This window comes from Lissotriton vulgaris, unplaced genomic scaffold, assembly GCF_964263255.1.
Source record: "Lissotriton vulgaris unplaced genomic scaffold, aLisVul1.2 SCAFFOLD_1376, whole genome shotgun sequence".
Lineage (NCBI taxonomy): Eukaryota > Metazoa > Chordata > Amphibia > Caudata > Salamandridae > Lissotriton > Lissotriton vulgaris.
Genome location: NW_028254681.1, coordinates 271,572 through 296,570, shown reverse-complemented (window position 1 = coordinate 296,570; position 24,999 = coordinate 271,572). Strand labels below are relative to the sequence as shown.

General features: G+C 47.4%; 1 protein-coding gene across 1 annotated transcript in view; it reads right to left on the bottom strand.

Moving 5' to 3' along the window:
- Positions 1-11,469: 11,469 nt before the first annotated feature.
- The window catches only part of LOC147659464 (peroxisomal membrane protein 11C-like), a 32,459-nt gene continuing 18,929 nt past the window's right edge, over positions 11,470-24,999 (bottom strand). Inside the window, exons 3-5 of the mRNA XM_086951733.1 lie at positions 24,489-24,667; positions 21,462-21,518; positions 11,470-15,976 (exon numbers count right to left, since the gene is read on the bottom strand). Coding sequence (XP_086807859.1) covers positions 15,751-15,976; positions 21,462-21,518; positions 24,489-24,667 — 462 coding nt within the window. The 3' untranslated portion in view covers positions 11,470-15,750. The remainder of the gene's footprint in view (positions 15,977-21,461; positions 21,519-24,488; positions 24,668-24,999) is intronic.

Genomic DNA, 24,999 nt, shown 5'->3' with positions numbered 1-24,999 from the left:
ACCCTAGGATACGTTATAGGTGAACCCTCCACGACATAATATACAACACCACTAGATTAGTGAGGAACCCCTGGAGAACAATAAAGAAGTAGAGACACTGGACACCGAATGGGGGGTTCCTATTAGGCATAAATACCCGATAAGAGCTCCAAAAGATGATAGAGAGAATGGGTATTACGAGCTATACTAAGGAGTATTTAGTATGTCACGATCGTTCCTTAAGTCAACGCCGAGATGTTGGTTGTGGGGGGGGGGGGGGGAGGCCTTTATGTTGGAAGGGTTGTTCATGAAAGGAAAAGCAGGCACGAGTACCTCCTGCTAGATGGCTACGATGGACTATTACTTTACGCCCTTTAATTTATCCTGAAACACGCCGCCCGGCCTCCGGGATGTGGGATGTGGGCTAATGGGCTGTGTAAAGAACTGTCGGAAGATTGACACGTTGTGACCACTAGACATAGAACTGTGTCAACGATGTGATAACATGTGATTTATATATTACCTGCAATAAAAACATATTTTTAAAAAAAATAGTGCAGGAAGTCATTTGGCAGTCGGTTCAAGATAGGGTTCACCACGGAGGTAGTGATGCTGCTCCTTATATAGTAGGACTGTGTGTTGGAAACTGATCATACATGTTGTGGATTTTCTTGAAAACGAAAGTAGAGAGGTCCTTGTGGAAAATTAACACAAACTTGGTGAACATTATCGGCGTCATCTTGCCCCTTTTCAAGCCCATTCGTGCGCGTAAGCGGCAGCCATTTTGAACACCATGGCCTCCCTGCCCCTCGCTGATAGCCAGCGCGTCTCTCTCTCTCCCTTAACCTCGCAAGCATCCCCCCGCACACTGACAACCCCCGCTCTCTCATGCCTTGGGTCATAAACCCCACTTCAGCGCAGCTTCACCACAGAATCCCATCCTGTTCCCAGCGCGACACCTCCCCTCATTCCTTTCATGGCCTCAGATCCTTTTGATGCAAACCCCCTTTTCCTGTGTCCCCGTTTGTCTTCCTTGTTCCCAGGCCGCCACCTGGCCCTGCGGATACTGTTTATTACCCCGTACAGTAGGAAGCTTCCCCTCCCCATCAAAAGACCGTCGAACCGATCAAAGCCCCCACCCTATGAGATCCGATCAAACCCATGCATTCCGTGAATCGGCGGAATGCCCTGCTGTGCGGCAACCATCACCTGTTGTGACCGGGGTGGGGGAATCCAACTGTAAATGTATGTGGGAACGGGCCTGATGGGGAGATTCCGAGGATGTTCTTTCAACTATCGACGCGTTGCGAGAATGTGTTATGTACAATAAAGGTCATAAACCCTAGTATAAGAGGCCAGGCCTCAGAGATGTGGCTAGAGCACCTCGTGACGATACTTGCTGTCTGAATTGATGTGTTCTCCTCCGGAGAGAATAAAATCCTCGTTTCCTGCCTTCCAGTCTCCAGCGCCTGCTTCTTCATTGATTAACATTGGTGGGTCATAGAGGCGATACCGCCGGGCAACATAAAAAGGGTCTTTGGTTACTGGTTGTCTTTGGAACCCTTTTTTACAATTGGCGTCCCAAACGTGGGGCCCATCAGCGACTCGTGGATCCAGTGGGAGAGGTCCTGACGACAGAGTGAACGACTGCAACGATCGGAAGGTACCCTGTCCGATAGACCCTCGTCTGACAGCCGATCATCCGAACTTCACTGGTTCCGAACAGACCTCTCTCGAGTGATCTGCGGTCCTGACTGGGAACCATCAGGAGTGCCACGAGAAGTACGAAGAGAAGAGGACGATCGGGCGCTGGATTCGGAAGACAAGAAACTGTCCATGCGGTCCGGGTAAGGTCGTGTAAACACGACGAATTGCGAAAGTGATAGATAATTGAAAGTGATTGATAATTGTTGAGAAAATACTAGTATTACTTTTTGTTAATTTATTGGAGATTCACTGTCTACAAACGGAGAAACAACAGGCTCTCCCTTTATAAACAGCGAAGGATAGGTACACACCCGTCGGACCTATCTTTCTCCCCCACTGAACAATTGCCCCTTCCCCCCATTGATTAACTGTTATAGATTGTTTTCTGGAGATTCTCTGTCTGCAAACAGGGAAAAATAGGTCCCCTCTTTACAGATAGTGAAAGGGTAGGTGACGCGAACTTTTGCGAGCTTACTTATTCTCCCCATTGACCATATTGATTTTTTATTTTTGACCTAACATTGATTGCTCAAGATTGATTCATGAGGTATTCACTACGTGCAAACAACGTAGAATAGAAATATTCTGTCTAGTCTTTGCACGCAGTGATAAGATAGGTAGTGCTGACTATTATCCCATTGTGATCCGTCATGCCTGTCTTCTCCCCACTGGTTAGTAGCCTGTTTAGCCCGGACCGCTTATTAGAGATGAACCATCCGGCTCCGCTGGAAGGCACCCCTAATAAGGACATGTTCATGAAGCATGGATTGATCGCTATAGCCTATAGTGAGCTGTGGCATAAATATACGAAAAAGGATCGAGAAAGTCAGTGGCCACTGAGAGGATCCTTTGATCTTGACAAAATAGAAACGGTAGAAATAGCCCTTCGTAGGAATGAAACAACACCTATTATGCTCGATAGTCTCGGTATGTGGCGCAAAGAAGCCACACGACGAAGGGAAGGCGACGAATTTAGAAAAGGTGAAGGGACACGACGGACAACCCTCCAAACGTCTAGTAGGCAAAGGGAAGGGCCAGCGATGGCACAGTCCCGAGGAGTAGATATGAAAAGAGAACGGTGTAAAGGGGTGTGCCGACAAGTCAACCTCGGAACACAACGACCCGAAGGTAATCCCCCGACACTGCGCACAGGACGAATAGATTTAAAACAGAACCAATGTGCTTTCTGTAAATGCCTCGGGCACTGGAAAGCCCAATGCCCGACTTTGCAGAGCATAGGTAAGAATGGAGGGTCGACAGAAAGGACAGGCCGACAGAAAGGGAAAAGGCGCGAAATAAAAACCAATCAGACTAGTGCGGACAGGACAGATAGAATCACCCCGTTTGATTATGCTCGATGGCACAGATTTCGTCAGACCAATTTTAACGACATGTTAGAGTTTTGGGACTGATTGCTCTCTGTTGCTCCCCCACTCTGAAAACCAAACACAATTGCAGATCAGTGTAAACAACCCCCGTTAGAGAAAGGACTCAAGGAAGCCAAGCGTCTATTATATAACTTAGGATTTAATTACGGTAAAGAAAAACACACAACCAACAGTAAATAGAATAACTAGTAGAACTCTCTAAAAAGCAAACTTGACTAATAGGAAAAATACAAAACATGTTATGCTCACTCCGGAAGTCCTCGAAATGTAACAGTTCGATGGTCCCGCCCATCCGAAACACATAGCACGTGTGGGGCGGGGCCTGCCAGCAACCATGGGCCAAAAAGGAGATCGCTGGCGAGAAGGTCCTGGAGGCTCCACCAAGCAGGCAATGAAATGGTCTTCCCATACTACCCTTCCAGGGATGGCGTCCCCCGGGCCGCGAGTAGGGAGGGGGCGGCTGCAAATGACCCCCTCCCTCGTATCTCCTGGTCCGGCCATCACGAATTCCTCCATCGAACGGATGCAGGGTGGGCAGGGAGGAAGAGGCGACGCGGACGAGCCTCTTCCACCTCCACAGGTAGGAGGCTTCCCTGCCCTGGTCCGGCGCCGATGTCCTCCAGCCGGGCGACGGCTATATACCTACGCTGCACAGGACACATAATGCCCGACTGGTATATTTCCTTAGCACGGGACATACAAGACCCAACTGGTATACTTGCATAGCACAGGACACACAATGTCCGACGGGCATATTTACGGAGCACCGGACGTACAGTGGTCCCCCAAGAGTCGGAATCAGGGGTGTAGGGTGGTCATCATGTGCGCCCCTGATTCAAAGGGACGGCGTAGGATGCGCCGGGAGAGGAAGGCGGCACGGACGAGCCTCTCTCACCTCCCCAGACGAAGGCTCCACTGCTACACTCTGGCGCCCCGAACCAAAATGTCCTGCTCCAGCAGCATGATGCTCTGTCCTTCGCCATCACAAGAAGTTTCTTCCACTCCCGATGGATACGACAAAGGTGGCTGCCACAGGGTCTCAAAATGGCGTCTGGGCCCACGAAAGGCGAGTCTAGGCCGCTGGAGTAACTTTGTCCGAAATTGCAACTCGGGCACTTGCCCACCTGGGCGCAAGCCCCCACCATCGACAAACATCCCCTCGACTTTGAAGATTCTACCAAAGTCCCAAGAGCCCTCAGCCCCTTCAGGCTTCCGGTGAGGAACAGCTGCATTGATCTCAAATGAAATAACCACGGCACAGCAACAAGATGGCGGTTCTCTCGTGTCTGCATCAGCTTCCGTCTGAACCACCCAGGAACATTATGGGCTAACGAACTCGAGTAAGTTCCGGCTGAGCATCAACATGACCCGGTAAGAAAGACTCTACCCCCTCCCTCTCTTGATTGACGGTCCACACCACCAGCCCCTCTGTTAGCACAGTTTTCTTTTGAACTGCCGAAAGGGACCCTGGTCCAACCGCCAATCGTCGGGGATATTTTTTCCTCTGGTGCTACTTCCGGACTAAACCGGCCTCGCCCAAAATGGCGCCGGTATCAATGGAAACTAACGGACGCCTCGTGGTGTTCCTTAACTAATGAAACTTGATGTACTAAGATATATATACGAACCATTGTGCACTCGAGGGGAAAGGGAGGAGGGTTCACTTGGCGAACGTTTGAGAGGGGTTCCGTGAAAATGTTGATTTCAATGAACGATTTATTTTTTTTGATATTTATTGTAACTGGTACATAACGTCGCTTATGATGCACACCCACGGTTTACATCTAGGAAATGCGATTCCGATGAGCTTGACTGTGTTTCCATTTATGAACTAAAATGCCCCTGATTCCCTCGTCACGCAATGAAATGTTTTTAGTTACTTGCAAATAATAAATTAGGCCTTTTTACATGTTCTTGTGTTATAAAATAACCCCCTACTGTATGTGCTTCCATCGACGACATGTCAGGCCAAATTATGATTGTTCTCTCACATTTTACGTACTGAATGATTATACAAATAAAGGTCTCAAAAACTATGAATAGGCATCGCATACTTTTGTAAATGCGGGTATCGGTGGGAGGGTTTTTTCTGTGCGCAACTGTTCTGCTCCTTTTTTTAGGTTATCTGAAGAAATGGTTGTTCGGCCCTGGATTAATGATCGAATCAAAGGTATGATACGCTGCCTCCAAAATATGCGACTAAGCTCAGGAACTAACGTATGAAGAAGGACCTCGACTTCTGAGAATGGGTAAAATAAAAGCGGTGTGATTGACAAAATGTTATAAAGATATGGTGGTTGAAGGTACATAGGTACAGGGTGGAACGAAAAACTGATACGCCTTAAGAACATCACAGCTTTGGGAATGATTTAAGGATCCCGATGGCCGGATACATCTATAAAACCGGGTACCTCACGCTAGGCACCTCTGATTCCTTTTTAAGCGTTTCTCTACACACGATCCTTAATGCCATCCTCGAACCTCCCCATGAACCACCTATCACATTACCCGCTCCCTTGACTTTCGGAAACCAAAACCCTAAGGGATTATATCCCGAAGAGATGAGTACGAGTATGCGGTAAGTAAAGGACTTTCGTGCCCGTACATTTGATGTGTTCGAATGTTGTCCCCCACCTTCCCCTTTCCCTCCTTTTTCCCTCTGCAGGTTACATTAGAATCCCGATTAGAGTATCGTAAGGGATCTGGAACCACGTCACGCCTGATGCATGAAAACGGACTAACGCTGCAAGACGGCACGAAAAGGACGCCCTACCCAATGCACGACCTTTTTGTACCTGATCTAATGCTCTTCTGTCCCAAAACTGCATGCTCTCTACATCCTAACACAGACCCGAAACGTCTAACGTTGGGTAACGCACTGAATAGCCCAGACAATACACGGTCATTCTCCATGTCCCACGTGTACTGTTTGGCCTATTGTCTCTCTCTCTCTCTCTCTCTCTCTCTCTCTCTCTCTCTCTCTCACTCTTTCACCCCTCCACGCTTTCCCTCTTCCCAGCGACTGGCACCTAATTGACGAACCTGGTGCACCTCCTGATTGGCCCCAAATACCATAAGTATTTGCACAAATTTGTCCAAAATAAAATTGTATCGGTACCACGTTACTACCTCTCCTTTTCTGCTAAATATGGATGAAATTTAAATTGGCCAATAGGAAAGGGACAGGTAAGACGACTAAGGTTCCCTAAATTGGACCCACAGTCAGGGAACTATTTGTCAGTGGCTTCTATGATAAAATACGTCTGTGGTAATGCGACCATCCCCATTCCAAATTGTCTCTACACCCCAAACAGTAAGAAATGATCGAGACACCTCCGTCTTCCCAAAATGCCCCCAGTTTGGGGTCAGCTGCCCTGAACAAGAGCCTGAAAAACGCCCCCCTGCTCTAATTCACTGTGTCCCCAATTGTTTTCCATAAGATCCCTCCTTCCCCGAGGATAAGTTTAATAATTACCGCAAACCACCCCCCGAGTTTTTGTAGTAACCAGGTTGCGAGGATTTATATAGAAAGTTAGAAAGATGTGTGCAAAGTTGAAAATTAGATCGAAAATCGAAAGAACTTGTTGCAGTAAGCCTTGTTGAAAATAAGATGTTTTTTATGTAATGAAGACTTGTTTAGCCTATGTTCCCCCCTCAGAAGGATGCCCATCAGACTGTGGTGAATAGCACATTGCACTTTTTGTAAAATACAAGGCCCTGAAGACCAGCCTAGCCTTGCAAGACTCGTACTAGGGAAATGGGTCTCTACCAGAAGAACTGACATCTACTATAATAGACGTATGCAATAAATGAGCACCAGACCTCGTACCTATTACAAATGAACGTAATAACCATCAAAGCGCCAAAGAATTAGCCAGCAAAAGGAAGTTGTAAGGAATCCAGCAAACCCATCATCAATTGTTTATACGTTAGCCGCAAGAATCTCCAATGTAGCGAGTGCTTACCCCAGTTGCTTGGTGTTGGGAGAAAAATAGATTTATGTAATTACCTTCTTCTGCAATATCTCTAAAGACTGTCTTTTCAAAACTCATTTAAGGGTATCACTGTCGGAGGAGAAAGAGACCGGATGTGGGAGCACGCGGCCTGACTGCGGATTGTGGAACATCAGCGACGGAGGCCGAGGCGAGACCACAGCAGTAAGAAGACGCAGGACGGGGCACTGTTTCAGACAAAGCTAAGGAAAGGGCTGACCTGAAGCCCCTGCTCTATGATCAACGTGTGCCAAAAAGTCCCCGCTCTCTGAACATGGTTACGGACTCGCCTGTCACAAACTCTCCGCCCCCCTGATCTGTTCCCGACTTGGCCTTGCTCCATCCCCTCCTCCTCCGACCTACCATAAGGACTGTTCACACCCGCACCTTTCCACCCGAACTCCCAAGTTCCTCCAAATCCTACTGAGCTACCCAGAGAAGAGTACTCCCTGCGTCAGAAGGGAGGGAGCTCCGACTAAGTAGACCACGAACTATGTTAATCTTAGAACGGTGACCTAGAACTCCACCAAGGGTTGCCTCTAAAGAAAAGATGAACGAAGTATGTGGTTCTACCCGCTGCTGAACGCCTCGAAGATGATGGAAGCAACAGGAAATGCCCACCACAGAGACTCGAGAAACAAACAGATCTCACAATTCAGGAACAATCGCATTTTTTATTTGCAAATCTATGCTCTGCGTTACAAAAGAAAGTGCACCTGCTCCAAAACCGTAACGCATTGCTCCTATGGGGTCTGGCGAAACAAAACAAAATGTACCCCTGCCCGCAGACCTCCAACGACTCAATCCACATGAACATTTCTGTTGATAGGTAATCCAGGTGCTCAACAGTGCCAACAGAAGACGGCATAGACACTGAGAACTCTGATTTTTATTTTTATTATATCTCATTTCTCTCCTAATCATCATTGGACTGACTATGCACCCGCCGAATGCAAAAAGGACTTACTTATATGATAACTTACCAGCTCCTATTTCGAATGACTATAAGTACCTATGATCTGTACCCAACGCCCTCGCTACGTAATTCTAGTCTGATATTGCATTACGATGACTTTTTCTGCAACCAACTTAACGATGAACCCGCCTACTAGATGATGAGATTTTTCAATATGATGTTTATAATGTGATGTTTATGTACAGTTCTTTTGCCTAAGTCCCCTCTCCCTTACTTATGATCGCTGCATATAGGTATAGATAGGAAATAGGCCAGCAAGATGTCTTGGAAATGTTAAAGGGAGGACTGTGGAAAATTAACACAAACTTGGTGAACATTATCGGCGTCATCTTGCCCCTTTTCAAGCCCATTCGTGCGCGTAAGCGGCAGCCATTTTGAACACCATGGCCTCCCTGCCCCTCGCTGATAGCCAGCGCGTCTCTCTCTCTCCCTTAACCTCGCAAGCATCCCCCCGCACACTGACAACCCCCGCTCTCTCATGCCTTGGGTCATAAACCCCACTTCAGCGCAGCTTCACCACAGAATCCCATCCTGTTCCCAGCGCGACACCTCCCCTCATTCCTTTCATGGCCTCAGATCCTTTTGATGCAAACCCCCTTTTCCTGTGTCCCCGTTTGTCTTCCTTGTTCCCAGGCCGCCACCTGGCCCTGCGGATACTGTTTATTACCCCGTACAGTAGGAAGCTTCCCCTCCCCATCAAAAGACCCTCGAACCGATCAAAGCCCCCACCCTATGAGATCCGATCAAACCCATGCATTCCGTGAATCGGCGGAATGCCCTGCTGTGCGGCAACCATCACCTGTTGTGACCGGGGTGGGGGAATCCAACTGTAAATGTATGTGGGAACGGGCCTGATGGGGAGATTCCGAGGATGTTCTTTCAACTATCGACGCGTTGCGAGAATGTGTTATGTACAATAAAGGTCATAAACCCTAGTATAAGAGGCCAGGCCTCAGAGATGTGGCTAGAGCACCTCGTGACGATACTTGCTGTCTGAATTGATGTGTTCTCCTCCGGAGAGAATAAAATCCTCGTTTCCTGCCTTCCAGTCTCCAGCGCCTGCTTCTTCATTGATTAACATTGGTGGGTCATAGAGGCGATACCGCCGGGCAACATAAAAGGGTCTTTGGTTACTGGTTGTCTTTGGAACCCTTTTTTACAGTCCTCACATAGCTCCATTGAAGGGGAGAGGGCGTTTCTTTTTGCATTGGTCACGAGAATGGTGTTGAGAATTTTAAACAACTCTCGGGGACACGGCACTAAAGGTTTTTTGGGCAGTCCAAATAGCAGCATGGTATTTTTTTTAGAGCGCCCTTGTACATTGCTGAAGCGCCATTACCAAACTTGGTTCTCCTAAGCTTTTCTTGCTTTTTGCAAACTGATTTCTCTGCCTTGAGGGCGTCGGAGAAGCAGGGCCCAGAGGGTTTTAACCTCTTGGAGGGGTGGGATTTCAGAGGGGCAACAATATCAATGGCAGCGGACTGCTGATTATGAAAGCCCACCACATCCTGTTCTAAGCCCCCTGGCCAAAGACAGGGCGTGGATTGAAGCGACTACATATGTTGGGAGTCCGAGACTTCATGCCAAGGTCTGGACAAAGACTTAGTTATATTGCACACCTCAGGGGTCTGTGGAGACCACATTAAAAGGGAGCAAACCTTGGTCACACCAGGTTAGTTTGAGAATAGGTTTTACCAGGACAATCGCAGGATTTGCTAAAAGCAGGTAGTTGTGAGTACATTAAGTAGTTGTTCTTAGTAGAAATCTTCCATAGAACATAAACATTGCTGTGTATGTATGTTAGGAACGTCCACATGGAAGTTAATCTTGTCCAGCACCAGGTAATTGGCATGGAGGGGGGTAATTGACCTAGTGCACCAATGAGAAGCTGTAAGGAGGCGGCCGGGGCATCGGGTGGGCGGTAGATAAGAGCACCAGATACTACGAAAGTTGGACTAAGATAATGGTGAATAAAAACCCTTCAATATTGTTAAGGGTAGTCAATTCTGATGCAGAGCAAGAGTAGGTGGATCGATGCATAATGACCAACCCACCCCCGTTTTCATCGGCTCCGTCAATATGCTTAATTGAAAAATCTGGGGGAACGGCCAGTGCGATATCGGCGGCCGAGCAGTCTTTTAGACAAGTTTCGGTAAGAAACATTAAGACCCAGAGGTTCTCAGCTAACATGATAAATGTCCATGGCATGTCTGGGTAGGGAGAAACTTGACAAGGGATACGTATCTCTGTCTACGCAGGGGTTGTTTTCTGCTGGTTTTGTTTCCCTGAGCTGTTTCGCACCGAACATAAAAGTGCCGCACCACCGCCTACATACTGGGAACTTGCTGAGCGCCAATCTTCCTGACACTCTTCAAAACCATTCTCCCACTTTCAAACCATGTCTGGGTAGGGAACGACAATTTATAAGGCAAGCCGAAAAGGAAAAACCTGGTGTGGGGATAGGTACAACACCAGACTCCCCGTGTGGCAACAATCCGTAGTCTTTATCTCGGGAGGTACTGCACGTTTTAGGGACTTCGAAAGAGAAACCACATCCAGGGTATTTCATACCCACTGCAGGGTTATCATCAGTAAACTTGCATGCATGCCGCAGGAAGTAGTACATAAGACTAGTAATTCGACCATATTATGAGTACAAGGGTGCGTGTTATGGCAGGACTTACCGGCAGTATGGTAGGCGCTGAACGCGATTCGGGCGCGGACGGGCTTGCCTTTGAAATGCCCGCTGCACACATCCGCTGTGCATCCGTAGCATCAAGCCATAAATATAGTAATCGGGCCCTACAAAGACTAGAGCAAGCCGCAATAAAGTGGTGGCTCAGCATGGCTCTGAATTGAACGAGGAAGAGAAGTAAAAAATAAGGTGCAATGTCTCCAACAGCGTTTCACGAGAAGCAAAATGCACATATTTAGCAGCTGATATTACTGATATATCTGAATCACAGAAGTTCTTCTCCCAACTGTGCAAAATCAGCAAATTTCCTAAAAGAAATGGGAACGATCGGTATTTGTAAGAAAGTTATACCCCCAAATGCTATTATTGATCTCTTTCAGCAAGGTAGCCCCCCTGCTCCCCCAAGTCAAGTGCAAATTCAGATTAAAACACAACACATAACTTGAATTAAAAGCAAATTCAAAAGAGGAACTTATGGCCGAACTAACCGCGCCTAAGTCCTGTGGATAACAGGTGTTACTATTACCCAATTTAATGCTACTCTGATTACTGACATCGGAAAACTGGGCTCTCAAGTTAGTTCTGAAAGGATTCAAATATCTTATGCAGGTTACAGGAGGTATTAGAAAGGAACATTTAGCTCACTCCGCTACCTTGCCAGAATTCTAGCATATCCTAATGACGCAATGATACACAAGTCAGAAGTAAGAACCATTCAAGAGTCACTCAAAATTAAAGATTACCACCTTTTATTCAAGAATAATGAAAGCATGGTATTAAACAGAGTACAATTTGTCCAAACCTTTGCTGCACCCAACCATTGACTGCAGCCACTGACCGGTTAAACTGAGCATAGGATTGCAGTGCACAAGGCAAGACTACAGCTACCTGAGCAGTGTTTCATTATGTTTGTGTGTAGAAAAGGGGATGAAATGATACATTCTATACATGAATGAATGAATGAATGAATGGTGATTTGTAATGCGCAAGAACTTAGCCCCAAGGGGCATCAAGGCGTAGATAACAGACAAGAAAGCAGAAAAAGAATAAGGTCAGATTAATAGGCATTGGAGAAGAGCCATGTCTTTAAGAGTTTACGAAAGACCGGCAAAGAGGATTGATCAGACAGTTCAGGCGGAAGCGAATTCCAAAGTCTGGGAGCTAAGAGGGAGAAGGCTCTTCCTCCCCATCTTGCCCTGTTAAATCTAGGGACAGTAAGCAGGTTTCTGGAGGAGGAGCGAAGGGATCTGCTGGGGATATAGGGGCTAACTAAAGATTTGATCCCTTCCGGACCTGACCCAAATATCGCCATATGGGCCATGCATAGAAGTTTAAAAGAAATCCTGGCTTGGATAGGTAGCCAGTGGAGATCTTTTCTGGCCCTAGTGGCAGATGAGCGCCTAGGCAGGTTGAGAACCAGCCTAGCAGCGGCATTCTGGGCCACCTGAAGGTGTTAAATCGATTTTTTATTAATGCCCCCATAAAGCGCATTACAATAGTCAAGCCTGGAACATATCAAGGCTACCGTTGACTGTTTACGTGCCTCCAAGGACAGATAAGGGGCGATCTTTTTTAGAGTCCGAATGATGGTACAGCATGTGGCCACTGTTTTGTTGACCTGTAGGTCAAATGAAAGTGCCGGATCCATTAATACGCCCAGGTTCCTGGCAGATTGTGCCGGCTGGGGGCAATCCCCAAGGGAGTCAGGCCACCAATTTTTGTTTGTTCCACAGCCCATGACTCCCTCCAAAGACCAAGACTTCGGTCTTCTCTCCGTTCAATTTGAGATGTTACGTATCATCCATATTGCTACTGCTTCCATACATGCTCTAAATCTGGGGGCGGAGTCTTGTATAGACTGGGAGGTGGAGGAGACGATCTGGGTATCGTCGGCATAAGAAAGTACTTGATATCCAAAAGATCTTACAATTTTCGCAAGGGGGGCCACATATATATTGAACAATACAGGGCTCAAAGATGAGCCCTGTGGGACCCCACATTGTACCGCCTGAGAGGGAGACAAGAAATTGCCCAGTTTTACTCTTTGTTGTCTCTGATGCAGGAAGGAGGAAAGGAGATTCAGAGCACTGCCCTCGACACCTATCTCCCTCAGTCTGTCGACCAGGATTGAGGGGGACAGGGTGTCGAAGGCCGCCGTGAGGTCCAACAGAACCAGCAAAGCGGTTTGGCCTCTGTCTACCACTGACCTGATGTTATTAGCAACTACAGTGAGAGCCATCTCTGTACTATGGGCTGCACGGAACCCATGTTGGGAGACGTCCAAAAGTTTATTTGTCTCCAGGAATGAAGTCAGGTGACCGTTGATGTATGATTCAAGAATTTTGGCCGGGGCAGGAAGTAAGGAAATCGGCCTAAAATTTTTGAGGACTTCAAGATTCAAGGAGGCCTTTTTTAACAGGGGTTTAACCACTGCGGTTTTCCAGACTATGGGGAAGATCCCTTCAGTAATGACCATATTCATAATCTCCAGTAGCGGAGGAAGAACAACGTCTCTACAAGCTTTGAGAGTTTTTAAGGGACAGGGGTCTGAAGGGGAACTGGACTTGGCAGTATCGAGGAGACTGTTAGGTTCTTCCAATGACATCTTAGGGAAGATAGACAGACGGGAGCAGAAGCTTGCTTCCGAGACCACAGGCACAACCGGGCAATGGGGCGAGGGTAGAGTGGAAGGTTGCCCGGTGTTCAGGTCCAAGTTTAGTTTTTCTAGGGCAGTGTGTATGTCCGCTATTTTAGTATGAAAGAAATTAGCGATGTTATCACATAGCGCCGTGTCTCAACCACTGAGTTAACGGCCCTAGGTGAGGATAAGGAGTTAATGATTTTAAAAAGCTCTCTCGAAGATTTAAGTGCAACAGTGGTGTTGCTAAAGTAGCTCCTTTTTTCTTCTATTATCGCCCTTTTATATTCCTTTAAGGCCAGTTTGTGCTGGCTTTTCTCGGGAGCATAGGGATGGGCAATCCAGGATCTTTCTTTTTGCCTACATTTCTGCCGTAACAATCTCAGTCTTTCAGAGTACCAAGGGGCAGAGGGGCTCTCGTTGGCAGAGTAATGTATCTTAGGTGGTGCTAGAGTGTCCATAGCCCTGCTCAAGGCCCTGGACAGACTACAAGCAGCGACATTAGGGTCCGACCCATGTGAAGGGATAACCTCAGTCAAAAAAGGAGCTAAGGATATGTTGTTAACCTCTCTAAAATTCCTTATGGTTTCCCATGATTTGGCATTTTTAGGTATAGGGGAAGGTGTGGTTAGATGGAAGGGAACTGCCCATTGGTCTGACCAGGATAGCGGGATCGGCGGTTCAGTCCCTAACCTGTTGTCATTAGAAAAAATACCATCTAACGTATGTCCCGCAAGGTGTGTGGGACCATCTACCTGTTGGCTGAGGCCACAGGCATTCAGACCCTCCACCAATGCTATAGTGTCAGGGTCATCAGACTTTTCAAGATGAAAATTGAAGTCACCCAAGAGGGTAAACTGAGGCCTGTTAATAAAAGGCTCTAAAATCTCAAGTATATCATGAGCAAATAGGGCCCGGGGGCCCGGGGCCTATAGCAGAGAATGAAGCAAAAGAAGATGTAGGGGCAAACTGTAAAGAGAAGTATAGAGCTTCAAATTCATCCGAGGGGGAGGAGAGGGGGCCAATACGACATTTAGGTAGCAAATGTGTATACCTTCATAGACAGAGTTAATTTCAAGCATAGGACTTCTGCTGCATGGGGAAAGGGCAGGAAAATCATTTTTAAACAACAGAAAGAACAGGAAAGAAATGTGAAAGTTTTAGGAAATGAGACACACATAGACAAAATAAAACATAAATATGAATCGCTTTAGCACAGGGTGCCCTTGAGAGATACTCAACAAACCACAGGGCTTAAAGTCCAAATAAGTTGTATGTAATGAACCACTGGAGCGTAGGGAGCGGTGTTATCAGGACACCATGTTTTTAGACATGTGCTTTCAATTTATATTTCATCACCTACTATGAAAGTAGATTGGTTTAATTGAGACACACACATACTGCAACTCCCAGAATACACTCCTTGAACATGGCAACCAAATGATATTGGGTAAGTCTACACCTCCACAGTTTTTTTTGTTTTTGGCTCCACAAAGGAGACACAAAGTTTAAAAAGCTTGGACCACACACCTAAAGTGCGTGTGTGTTTTGGGGCAGACATGTTCTGACAGCATGGAGCTCCTGTTACCTTTGGCACATGGGAATTATTCATACACTCTCTGTGTCCAATTAGCATTTTCAGATCAGTAAATCCTCAGACAAGAAAGGGTAAAAATACAGCCAAAAAGAGAAAAATCCTCACACACCTGACATGGAGATCTTTCTAAGGTGTGTGGGATATACAGAACATTGTGACAAGGTAACCCATCTGACAAACTCTAAACCAGGCCCTTAGTTTGGAAATTAAACATGAAATGAAAGCTTTGACAATTTGTATGACTTAGCGTAGGTGCCCAAATCAGCGAGGAATGGAATTGGAATGGTAAATCTGCCCAGTTGGAAATGGTAAACAAGCTAGGGGTAAAGGTTTAAATTATGACCTCCTGCTGAGATTGTGAAATAGCTTTTTGAAAAAAAAAATCAAACTATTTCTAACCCAAATGTTTTAAAACTAAAAGTAAAATAGATTGACAGTAAACGATTCCAATCTAGTTTAAAAGCATTCACCCAAATCCTTCATGCAAAGATGTCAAACCTGAAATAATCTGAAGATGTTAATTCCTCAAGTTACCATGGAGATTACGTTTGGAAGATGGTCGCTTGAATGAGGGGATCAGGCAAACTTGCCTCTGAGTGCCTAATCCATTGAGATGTTAGATGAAGAAGTGTGTGGAAAAAATGGAAAATTAAAGAACTCTGTATTGGGTTATTTTCATTAATGTAGGTATAATTAGTTCACAATTTGGCAAAAACAAATCTCTGGATCATGAAAGTTGTGTTTAAACTTGGATCCAAATGGACCAATACCGTTCTGGTCAGAGGCTTCCAGAATTAGATCCCAACGTGGTCTTGTAAAGTCCAATAACAGATGAAATGGTGCCCAAAAGACCCACGAGCCATGGTGGGAAGCGTCCGGCCCACAGAAATCCCGGAGGCATCCAGTGGATAGCATTGAAGAGATCGGCCACGTTGCTGATTACAGACAAGACCTCGTTTGTCTCCACCATGTTCAACTCCTTTAGGCTCAACTGGGAGTATTCTCTACGAGAGAGAAGAAAATAAATACATTTATCAGTTTGCAGACTTTTAAAGCTCTGCTATCAGAAATTTATGCCAACGATAGCTCAACTTCTAGATGAGATCTGTGATCTACAAGAGATGGCTTCAAGTTGTGGGTTTTGGATTATTCCCTTGTTTAATATTCCTCATCTAGATTCACTTTTCATAAATGTAATGTCTTGTGGATATCTGGGAAATCTGGCATGGCTGTGATTGAAGTACTCGTTTGAGAAAATGGGATCACATTTTTGAGGCAGCAGCAAACGTTTAACATTTTTATATTGTTAGCAATTGGAACCAAACTTTTCAGAATCGTATTGTTATCGATTGCATCCATGCAGGAAGTGAGTGGTATCAATGTATTTAAAACAGAAAGTAACTGGAGTATCATTTATTCTTTAGAAATAAGTGATCGCCACGCATGCTGTCTACTGGAGCAAAAACTGAATAGAATTCCACCAATCTTGGCGTGACCATGGGATTTTACTCAAAATAGGCTGTTATTAGTTTCACATAAATCTGTCAATTAGTTTGAGATATTTTTCTGAGAACATTTTTTGGAGTGAGTTTTGCTGGGTTCAGATTTGGTGATGGTTATGACGCAAAATTATTATGACCGAGCGTGAAAAAAAGTTGAAATCTAATGTAATGTAGGAGTATTTTAGCACAAAGGCCAGTTCACTGTTCATAGCTCAGGATGGTGCTGTGGAATCAAGCAATCTGATTGACTGATCATGTCAAAACTTTTGTTAAAGATGTTACAACCCAATCAGTAACTTTTTGCACATCCTATGATGCAGGAAAATTATGTAGGTGTGTATAAAGAAACAGGGTGCGCATCCACTGATCCTCGGGTATGTGTATGGACCTTCTGAGCGCTTCCGAAGACTTTGCAGAGCGGGTTCTGGGTCGATGGAGTGGTGGGGCAGGATATAGCCAAATAGTATCCCTACCTCAGAGAGCCCCACGGATGGCAAAAAGAGGTCTGGCCTCAAGGGGCGGGGACACTGAGTGGAGGACATGGCTAAAGGCCAAGGAGTGTCACCTCGGTTCAGTGGTGTAGCATGGGCAGGGCCACAGGGGCGGTTACCCCAGGTGTAAAATTCTTAGGGGTGCAAAAGTGTGGGCACAAAGTGCGCCACGCAATACTTGCCTTGCCCCAGGCTCCGGCAACCCACGGTTCGCCACTGCCTGGGTCCATTTCACACAGCCAAAGGATTTCCAACGCAGGTTCTGGTGCCCCATAGCTATGGGTAGCAGTGTTGGCTTTTGCCAGGGGGTGTGTGACCTGCACCAAAGCCTTCTTTCCATGGCCAAATGCAATGTGCATCAGCTCAGGAGCTGTGGATTCGTTGTCGGGCGTGGCCTTTTACCATGTCCCTGGAGTGGCTGCCCATAGCAAACTGATGCGCGCAGGGGGTCCTGAGAGCACAAGGTGTGGTCCAATATCACAATAGGACTTTGGTTGGGAAACACCCAAGGCCCGATCACCTGCCACTACTGCGGCCACACTTTCACCCACCTCCGCACCCCGGCAGCAACCCCCAGTCCACTGAATGCCAGCACACACAAACCACTGAGCTGCATCCTTCTCAACTAAAGCTCCCTAAACAGACACGCCATTGAAATCTGGGACCTGCTCAACACTCCCACGCCTAACGTCGCCTTCCTCATAGAGACCTGGACCAACGGCAGCTCCGCACCTGACATCGCTACAGCCATACCCGACGGATACACGGTCCTGAGAAAAGACCGCCCCAACCACCCAGAAGGAGGACTTAGCAACGTCCACAAAAGCTCCCTCCAATTCACAACCACAGACTCGGACAACGTCTCACCCCCCATGGAACAAATACACTTCCAGATCGGCCTCAACCCCAGAACGACGCTCCGCGAAACACTCGCCTACAGACCACCTGGCCCGCACCCCTTTCACTAATGACATCGCTGACCTCATCACACCCCACGCCCTCGCCTCCACAGACTACATACTGCTCGGAGACCTGAACTTCCACCTGGACAACCAAAGTGACCCCAACACCACTGCCCGCCAACACAGGGCTGAAGCAACTCGTCTCTGCCCCCACTCACACATCAGGACACACACTCAACCCCATCTTCGCAGGAGGAAACTGCATCTTCTTCAGCCACACCATGGAACTGCTCTGGGCTGACCACCACTGCATCCATGTCTTCTTCACTGAACCAACCGCACACAAGCATGCACGCCGCCTCCCACTGAGAATCTGGAGCAAAGACTCAGAAGAACACCTCACCTCCGCACTCATCTGCACTATACCCCAAGTGCGCCAACACACTCGCACCCCCCCCCCCTCCAAAATACCACAAGACGACACAAGAAAGCTAACTGGTTCACCCAACACCTCTGCAACCTCCACTGACTCCCTGTCGAATGATTAATAACTGTCAAGCTGCTCACGTATGCATACAAGGCCCTCCACAACATCGGACCCCAATACCTCAACGACTGCATCTCCTTCATACCCCAAAAAGAAACCTATGCTCAGCTGACCTCTCCCTAACCACCGTCCCACACTTCATCAGGACCAGAGCAGGTGGAAGGTGCTTCTCCTACCTCGCAGCCAAGACCTGGAACGATCACCCCCTTCTCCTCCGACAAATGCCGACACAGCAGCACTACAGGAAGGACCTCAAGACCCGACTCTTCGAATGACCCCAACTGAGTTGCTCACACCCACCCCCCAGCGCCTCGAGACCCTAACATGAGTTGTGAGCTTTACAAAACCCTGCTTGATTGATTGATTGGTTGTGAGGAGAACTTTTAATGTGATAGCATTATGGCTCGATTGGAGATGATCGTGAAATGAGAATCAAGACTGAGGAATACATTAAAACCGGAATAAATAAATTACAAAGACAACATTTACTTAAGCAGTAGAGCGCTTGGGCTCTTTGCGGATGTTTGTTTTTTATTCATCCTGTTCCCGCATCGTAATGAACTTCACCTCTTCCTTTGCTGATTTTACCAAGGCAGAGTTCCTGCATTCTGTCTGCGTCCTGTGCATCCCTCGGAGGAGCAGGGGCCATGCCTTTGTACAATAATCACATTTAAGAATGATTGCAGTGAATCATAGCTGGGGTGAGAAGTTAATGTGTAAATATTAAGTAGACAGATAAAAGCATGAGGAGTAGGAAGGACCACAGGTGGAGGGGAGCAGTTCCACCAGGTGACGGGTGCAGGCCTTTGTGTGGTTTAAGGTTACAAACTGTCCAGGAGTGAACCAGCCTCCAAGTAACTCACTATCGACTTGAAGTCGGAGCAGGATATCCGTTGTGTGAGGAGCCCCCGCCACACCGCCTCGAACTAGTGTCAAGTTTAATGCGCTAAGTTGGCCCATTTCTGTTAACAATGAGAAAATAAACTCTCAAAGAGGGCGTTTGTGAGTTTGATTTCACAATAGTTAAAATAAAAGGGTCCAATGAGAAAGGGTTTTCTCTATACAAGTGCGGGACATTCTACAGGTTCCCTGCCTGTGTCTGTTTTGCACTGAGTGGCAGACAAGGGTAGGAAAAAACGAGAGACACAAATATAAAAAGTACAAGGCCAGGCATGCAGGGAGTTTTTCCTTGTGAACGGGGGGAATTCTCTTTTTCCCTGCCCATGTTGCCGTGCACACGGGCAGGGAACATGAGCGGTGGTTCCACCAGCTCAATAGGGTGAGATGTCTGTGTCACCGGGATCAGGAATCCCTTCAGTAGACAGACAACCCTAGTAAGCGCGATATAAATACAATTACAGCAGGCGGTGGGAGGCGACTTCGTCCTGCGGATTAGCAGTACTGAAAGGGGTGTGCACGAGGGACAGTCATTGTTCACGGACATGTATGGGGTGGAGGGGTCCCAATCCAATGGCTGCAGAAGGATACATTTAAGTATCCAATGGCTGCAGAAGGGTACATTTAAGTATCCAATGGCTGCAGAAGGGTACATTTAAGTATCCAATGGCTGCAGAAGGGTGCATTTAAGTATCCAATGGCTGCAGAAGGGTACATTTAAGTATCCAATGGCTGCAGAAGGGTACATTTAAGTATCCAATGGCTGCAGAAGGGTACATTTAAGTATCCAATGGCTGCAGAAGGGTATATTTAAGTATCCAATGGCTGCAGAAGGGTACATTTAAGTATCCAATGGCTGCAGAAGGGTACATTTAAGTATCCAATGGCTGCAAAAGGGTACATTCAAGTAAGAGTAGGCGAAGTTGGCGGAGGTTCCGCCCCATCCCAATTAATTAACCAGAAACCTCACACACCTTTGGTAAAAAAACAAGTAACTATCTTTACATGCTAAAATGCATATAGTCATCTCGCAAAAGTGATAATGAAACTAGCGAAAGCAGTGAGAGAGGTGATGAAATTGGGCTCCTCCCTAACTTAGGGAGAGAACCAAGCAGATGCCTTGAACACAAAGAGCACAGCAATCTGAACGATTCAGTGGTGGACCACCCCAAGCACAGTTATGGGCAAAAATACAATCCCAACCAAAGGCCTGCAAAGCATTATGGGACGAGATTCTAGAGTGCAGTGAATATTATAGTATCTAATATCAAAACATTCCTCAAGCCGCAGCGGCTCTCCGGCTCAACTGAGAGTTAATACTATATTATTCATTGCAGTAGCTAACTCCGCTACGTGGCGGAGTCGGAGTAGTTAACAAATCCTTGCAACCTCCACTAGTTAGCCCACGGTTACATTTAAGGAGATCCGTGGCTCTTTTGGCGGTATAGGGGTACGTGGAAGTGGGTGCATGGTCCCTATAGCTCCAAAAGGGTATGTGGAAGTGGGTGTACATGGTCCCCATAGCTCCAAAAGGGTGCATGGAAGTGGATGCACGGTCCCTATAACTCCAAAAGGGTGCATTGAAGTGGGTGCATGGTCCCTATGACTCTAAAAGGCAGATGGAAGTGGGTGAACGGTCTGTACCCAAAAGGGCACATGGAAGTGGGCACATGGACTCTATAGTTCCATAAGGGTACGTGGAGGTGGGTGCATGGTCCATATGGCTCCGAAAGGGTACGTGGAAGTGAGTGTATGGTCCCAATAGCTCCAAAAGGGTACATGGAAGTGGGTGCATGGTCCTTATGGCTCCAAAAGGGTACAAGGAAGTGGGTGCATGGTCCCTATGGCTCCAAAAGGGTACATATAAGTGGGTGCATGGTCCTTATAGCTCCAAAAGGGTACACGGAAGTGGGTGCATGGTCCCTATAGCTCCAAAAGGGTACACAGAAGTGGGTGCATGGTCCCTATGGCTTCAAAAGGGTGCATGGAAGATGGTGCATGGTCCCTATGGCTGCAAAGGGTTATTACAAGTCACCTCTCAAGAAAGACTCAACAGATCTGCATATTTTGGTTGCAGGCCCGCTGAGGCCCACTGCAGCTGCAGGGACAGAGCTGCTGGCTTTCGAGAGAGAGAAGGGAGCTCTTCTTACCTGGTCTCCTGTTTTCGCTTGCTTTTTCTCCGCAGCACGTACAACACCCACAGTGACCTGGAGGCAATACAAGAATGAAGAGCATTTATAAAGATCTGAACATTTGCAGAACCAGCGCAAGGAAGCGCCAGAAGCTGGGGTTCCGGGAGGCAAGTAGGGGTGTCTCCTGACCACAGAGCAGAGGGACTCTGGTGACTGGAGGCATCTGAAGGGCAGTAAATAAATAAGGGTACGATGAAAGTTAGTGGTTGTAACTCGGGCGAGCCCTAGAGTAGTCTCCTTTGAATCAGACTCCATCCCCGCCCCTGGTCTGGCTTGGGACGGTGAGTGCCGCCATGTCTTGGTGACACGTGTTTACAGATCCAGGCCAGAGTTTAGAGCAGCCTTGCTCCTGCTTTACATCCCAGCCGTCCCCTCCACCATCCCCCCTAACCCCATCATGAAGCACCTACAGGCAGGCCCCCTCCGCCTGCAGTTGCCCAAACTGAAACTCTTCAATCCCATGCCAACCAGTGCTTTAAATAGGCCGGTACTGTTCGGTACGGAGTACCAGCACTTTTTTATTTTGAGGAGGAGAGTACCGGCACTTCTCAAGAGAACTGCAATACCTTTAATTAGAGAGTACCGGCACTTCTCAAAAACAAGCAGGTACTCTGGTACAGAGTAGCTGCACTTTTATTTTTCCATTTCAAGCACTGATGTCACTGAAACTCAATCCTCCTCATCACCGTCCCTGCATCACGGTGAGCCCTACACCTCACACTTCATCTGCTGTGGTCTGGCCTACATCCCTAGAAATGTACCAGAGGTTCCACTGCTCTAGCAGCAGGTTTCATGCACCTTCATGAATGCACCTTGGTTGTTATCTCAGCTCCCTGCCTTATTTTGTGTTACAATCCTCTCCTAATGGGCCTCAATCCTGGCCCGCTCTGAGTCTGCCATCTATCTGCCACCACAACTCTACACACAAGCCTCAATCGTGGCCCGCCCTGAGTCTGCCATTTATCTGCCACCACAACTCTACAGACAAGCCTCAATCCTGGCCCGTCCTGAGTCTGCCATTTATCTGCCACCACAACTCTACAGACAAGCCTCAATCCTGGCCCGTCCTGAGTCTGCCATCTATCTGCCACCACAACTCTACGGACAAGCCTCAATCCTGGCCCGTCCTGAGTCTGCCATCTATCTGCCACCACAACTCTGCAGACAAGCCTCAATCCTGGCCCGTCCTGTGTCTGCCATTTATCTGCCACCACAACTCTACAGACAAGCCTCAATCTTGGCCCGCCCTGAGTCTGCCATTTATCTGCCACCACAACTCTACAGACAAGCCTCAATCTTGGCCCGCCCTGAGTCTGCCATTTATCTGCCACCACAACTCTACAGACAAGCCTCAATCCTGGCCCGTCCTGAGTCTGTCATCTATCTGCCACCACAACTCTCCCGACAAGCCTCAATCACTGCTTGTTCTGTTCCTGTCTACGGACAAGCCTCAATCCTGGCCCGCCCTGAGTCTGCCATCTATCTGCCACCACAACTCTCCCGACAAGCCTCAATCCTGGCCCGTCCTGAGTCTGCCATTTATATGCCACCACAACTCTACAGACAAGCCTCAATCTTGGCCCGCCCTGAGTCTGCCATTTATCTGCCACCACAACTCTACGGACAAGCCTCAATCTTGGCCCGCCCTGAGTCTGCCATCTATCTGCCACCACAACTCTCCCGACAAGCCTCAATCCTGGCCCGTCCTGAGTCTGCCATTTATATGCCACCACAACTCTACAGACAAGCCTCAATCTTGGCCCGCCCTGAGTCTGCCATTTTTCTGCCACCACAACTCTCCCGACAAGCCTCAATCACTGCTTGTTCTGTTCCTGTCTACGGACAAGCCTCAATCCTGGCCCGCCCTGAGTCTGCCATTTATCTGCCACCACAACTCTACGGACAAGCCTCAATCTTGGCCCGCCCTGAGTCTGCCATCTATCTACCACCACAACTCTCCCGACAAGCCTCAATCACTGCTTGTTCTGTTTCTGCCCCCCTATTACTGGTGACTTGCACTAAGACAAGCCACCTCAGTTCTTACTAAGCGCTGTTCTGAGCTATCAGGCAGTCCCTTACACTTCTACCAAGGAAGGAAGTGTGGGCCTTATAGTTCTGGGGGCCAACTTAGAGGCAGAGAGACTCACAGACAGACACTGGTTACCTCTTTCTCCTAAAAGAAAGGTACCTCAGTTCTTGCCCACTTGACATGAATATATGAAGTTACAACGCAAACAATCACATCACATGTTTTTACAACGTGGTTTTTACATCGCATCTAACATTATATTGCATGATTTTACAACACATGCCATTACAACGCATTTCTAAAAACTACCATTACAATGCATACCTTTACAACGCATAATACGTTTAGGGCAACAGTAGGGTAAGTGTTGGATAGTGAAGGGGTAAATTACTATTCCCACTCCAGTGAGTGCAACAGTAGGGTAAGGGTTGGATAGCGTAAGGGTAAAAATTACTATTCCCATCTACCCCAAAACCCATTCCCAGCCTAAAACTACAAAATCTCCATAAGCTTACCTTAGAATGCGTTGTAATAGCATACGTTGTAATGGTATGCGTTGTAATGGCATGTGTTGTACTGGCATGCGATATAAAGGCAGTTGCATTGTAAAAGCAGTGCGATGTAATGACTGCGTTGTAATGGATGTTTTCCACTTGACATATCTGGAAACCCCTCAACTATAAACTATGCAGTCTACAGGACAGCAGCTTTCTCTCTCAACTATACTTTCCCTTCTACTCTTACACACCCCTGCCTGGGGTGAGTAAGAGTAGGAACACACATTTACCTGCTCTGGGCCTACTTGCTCTCGTTGTACAACTACCTCATCTATCGTCTTTCCTCTTGCTGGACTAGACATTGTGGCTTTCCAAAAACTCACCCCTCCAGAGCCTCGGCTACCACCGTCCCCACACAAATACGCCACCCAATGATGGAATCGACTCATCAAGGCTCACCTCAGAACCCCCAGGAGCAGGGAGAGACCCCAGAACACCGTGCTGAACGTCCACCAGTTGTCAGACTTTGTGCGGATGACGTTGGCGTCTGCGGCCCAGGCCATGTGCTCGCACGGGTAGTACAGCTGATCCACCATATTGGAGAGGACAGACAGCCACCGCACCACGGAATCCCGCTCCTGTCGTGGGAGAAAAAGAGGGAAATTGAGACATCTAAAGTTACGTCTGTGCCTTCACCGTCCGAGCAGAAGAACCAACAGCAACCTACAGGTCACACTTGGAAGACATTGAGAGGCAAACACACAGCAGAGCCTTTTACTGTGAAGTGTATGTTTCAGATACAAACCGTATTGTTTACAGAGTTGGTGACATCAACTCTATACTTGTGGTTCAACTGTTTACTTATTAGAAAACTCACTTTTTGTAATGTTCGTAGCTTTGTGGAGTGGCATGGAAAACGTTTGGATTTCGGATACCCGTCCACCTTCGTCAGGTGTACTACAAGCCGGGG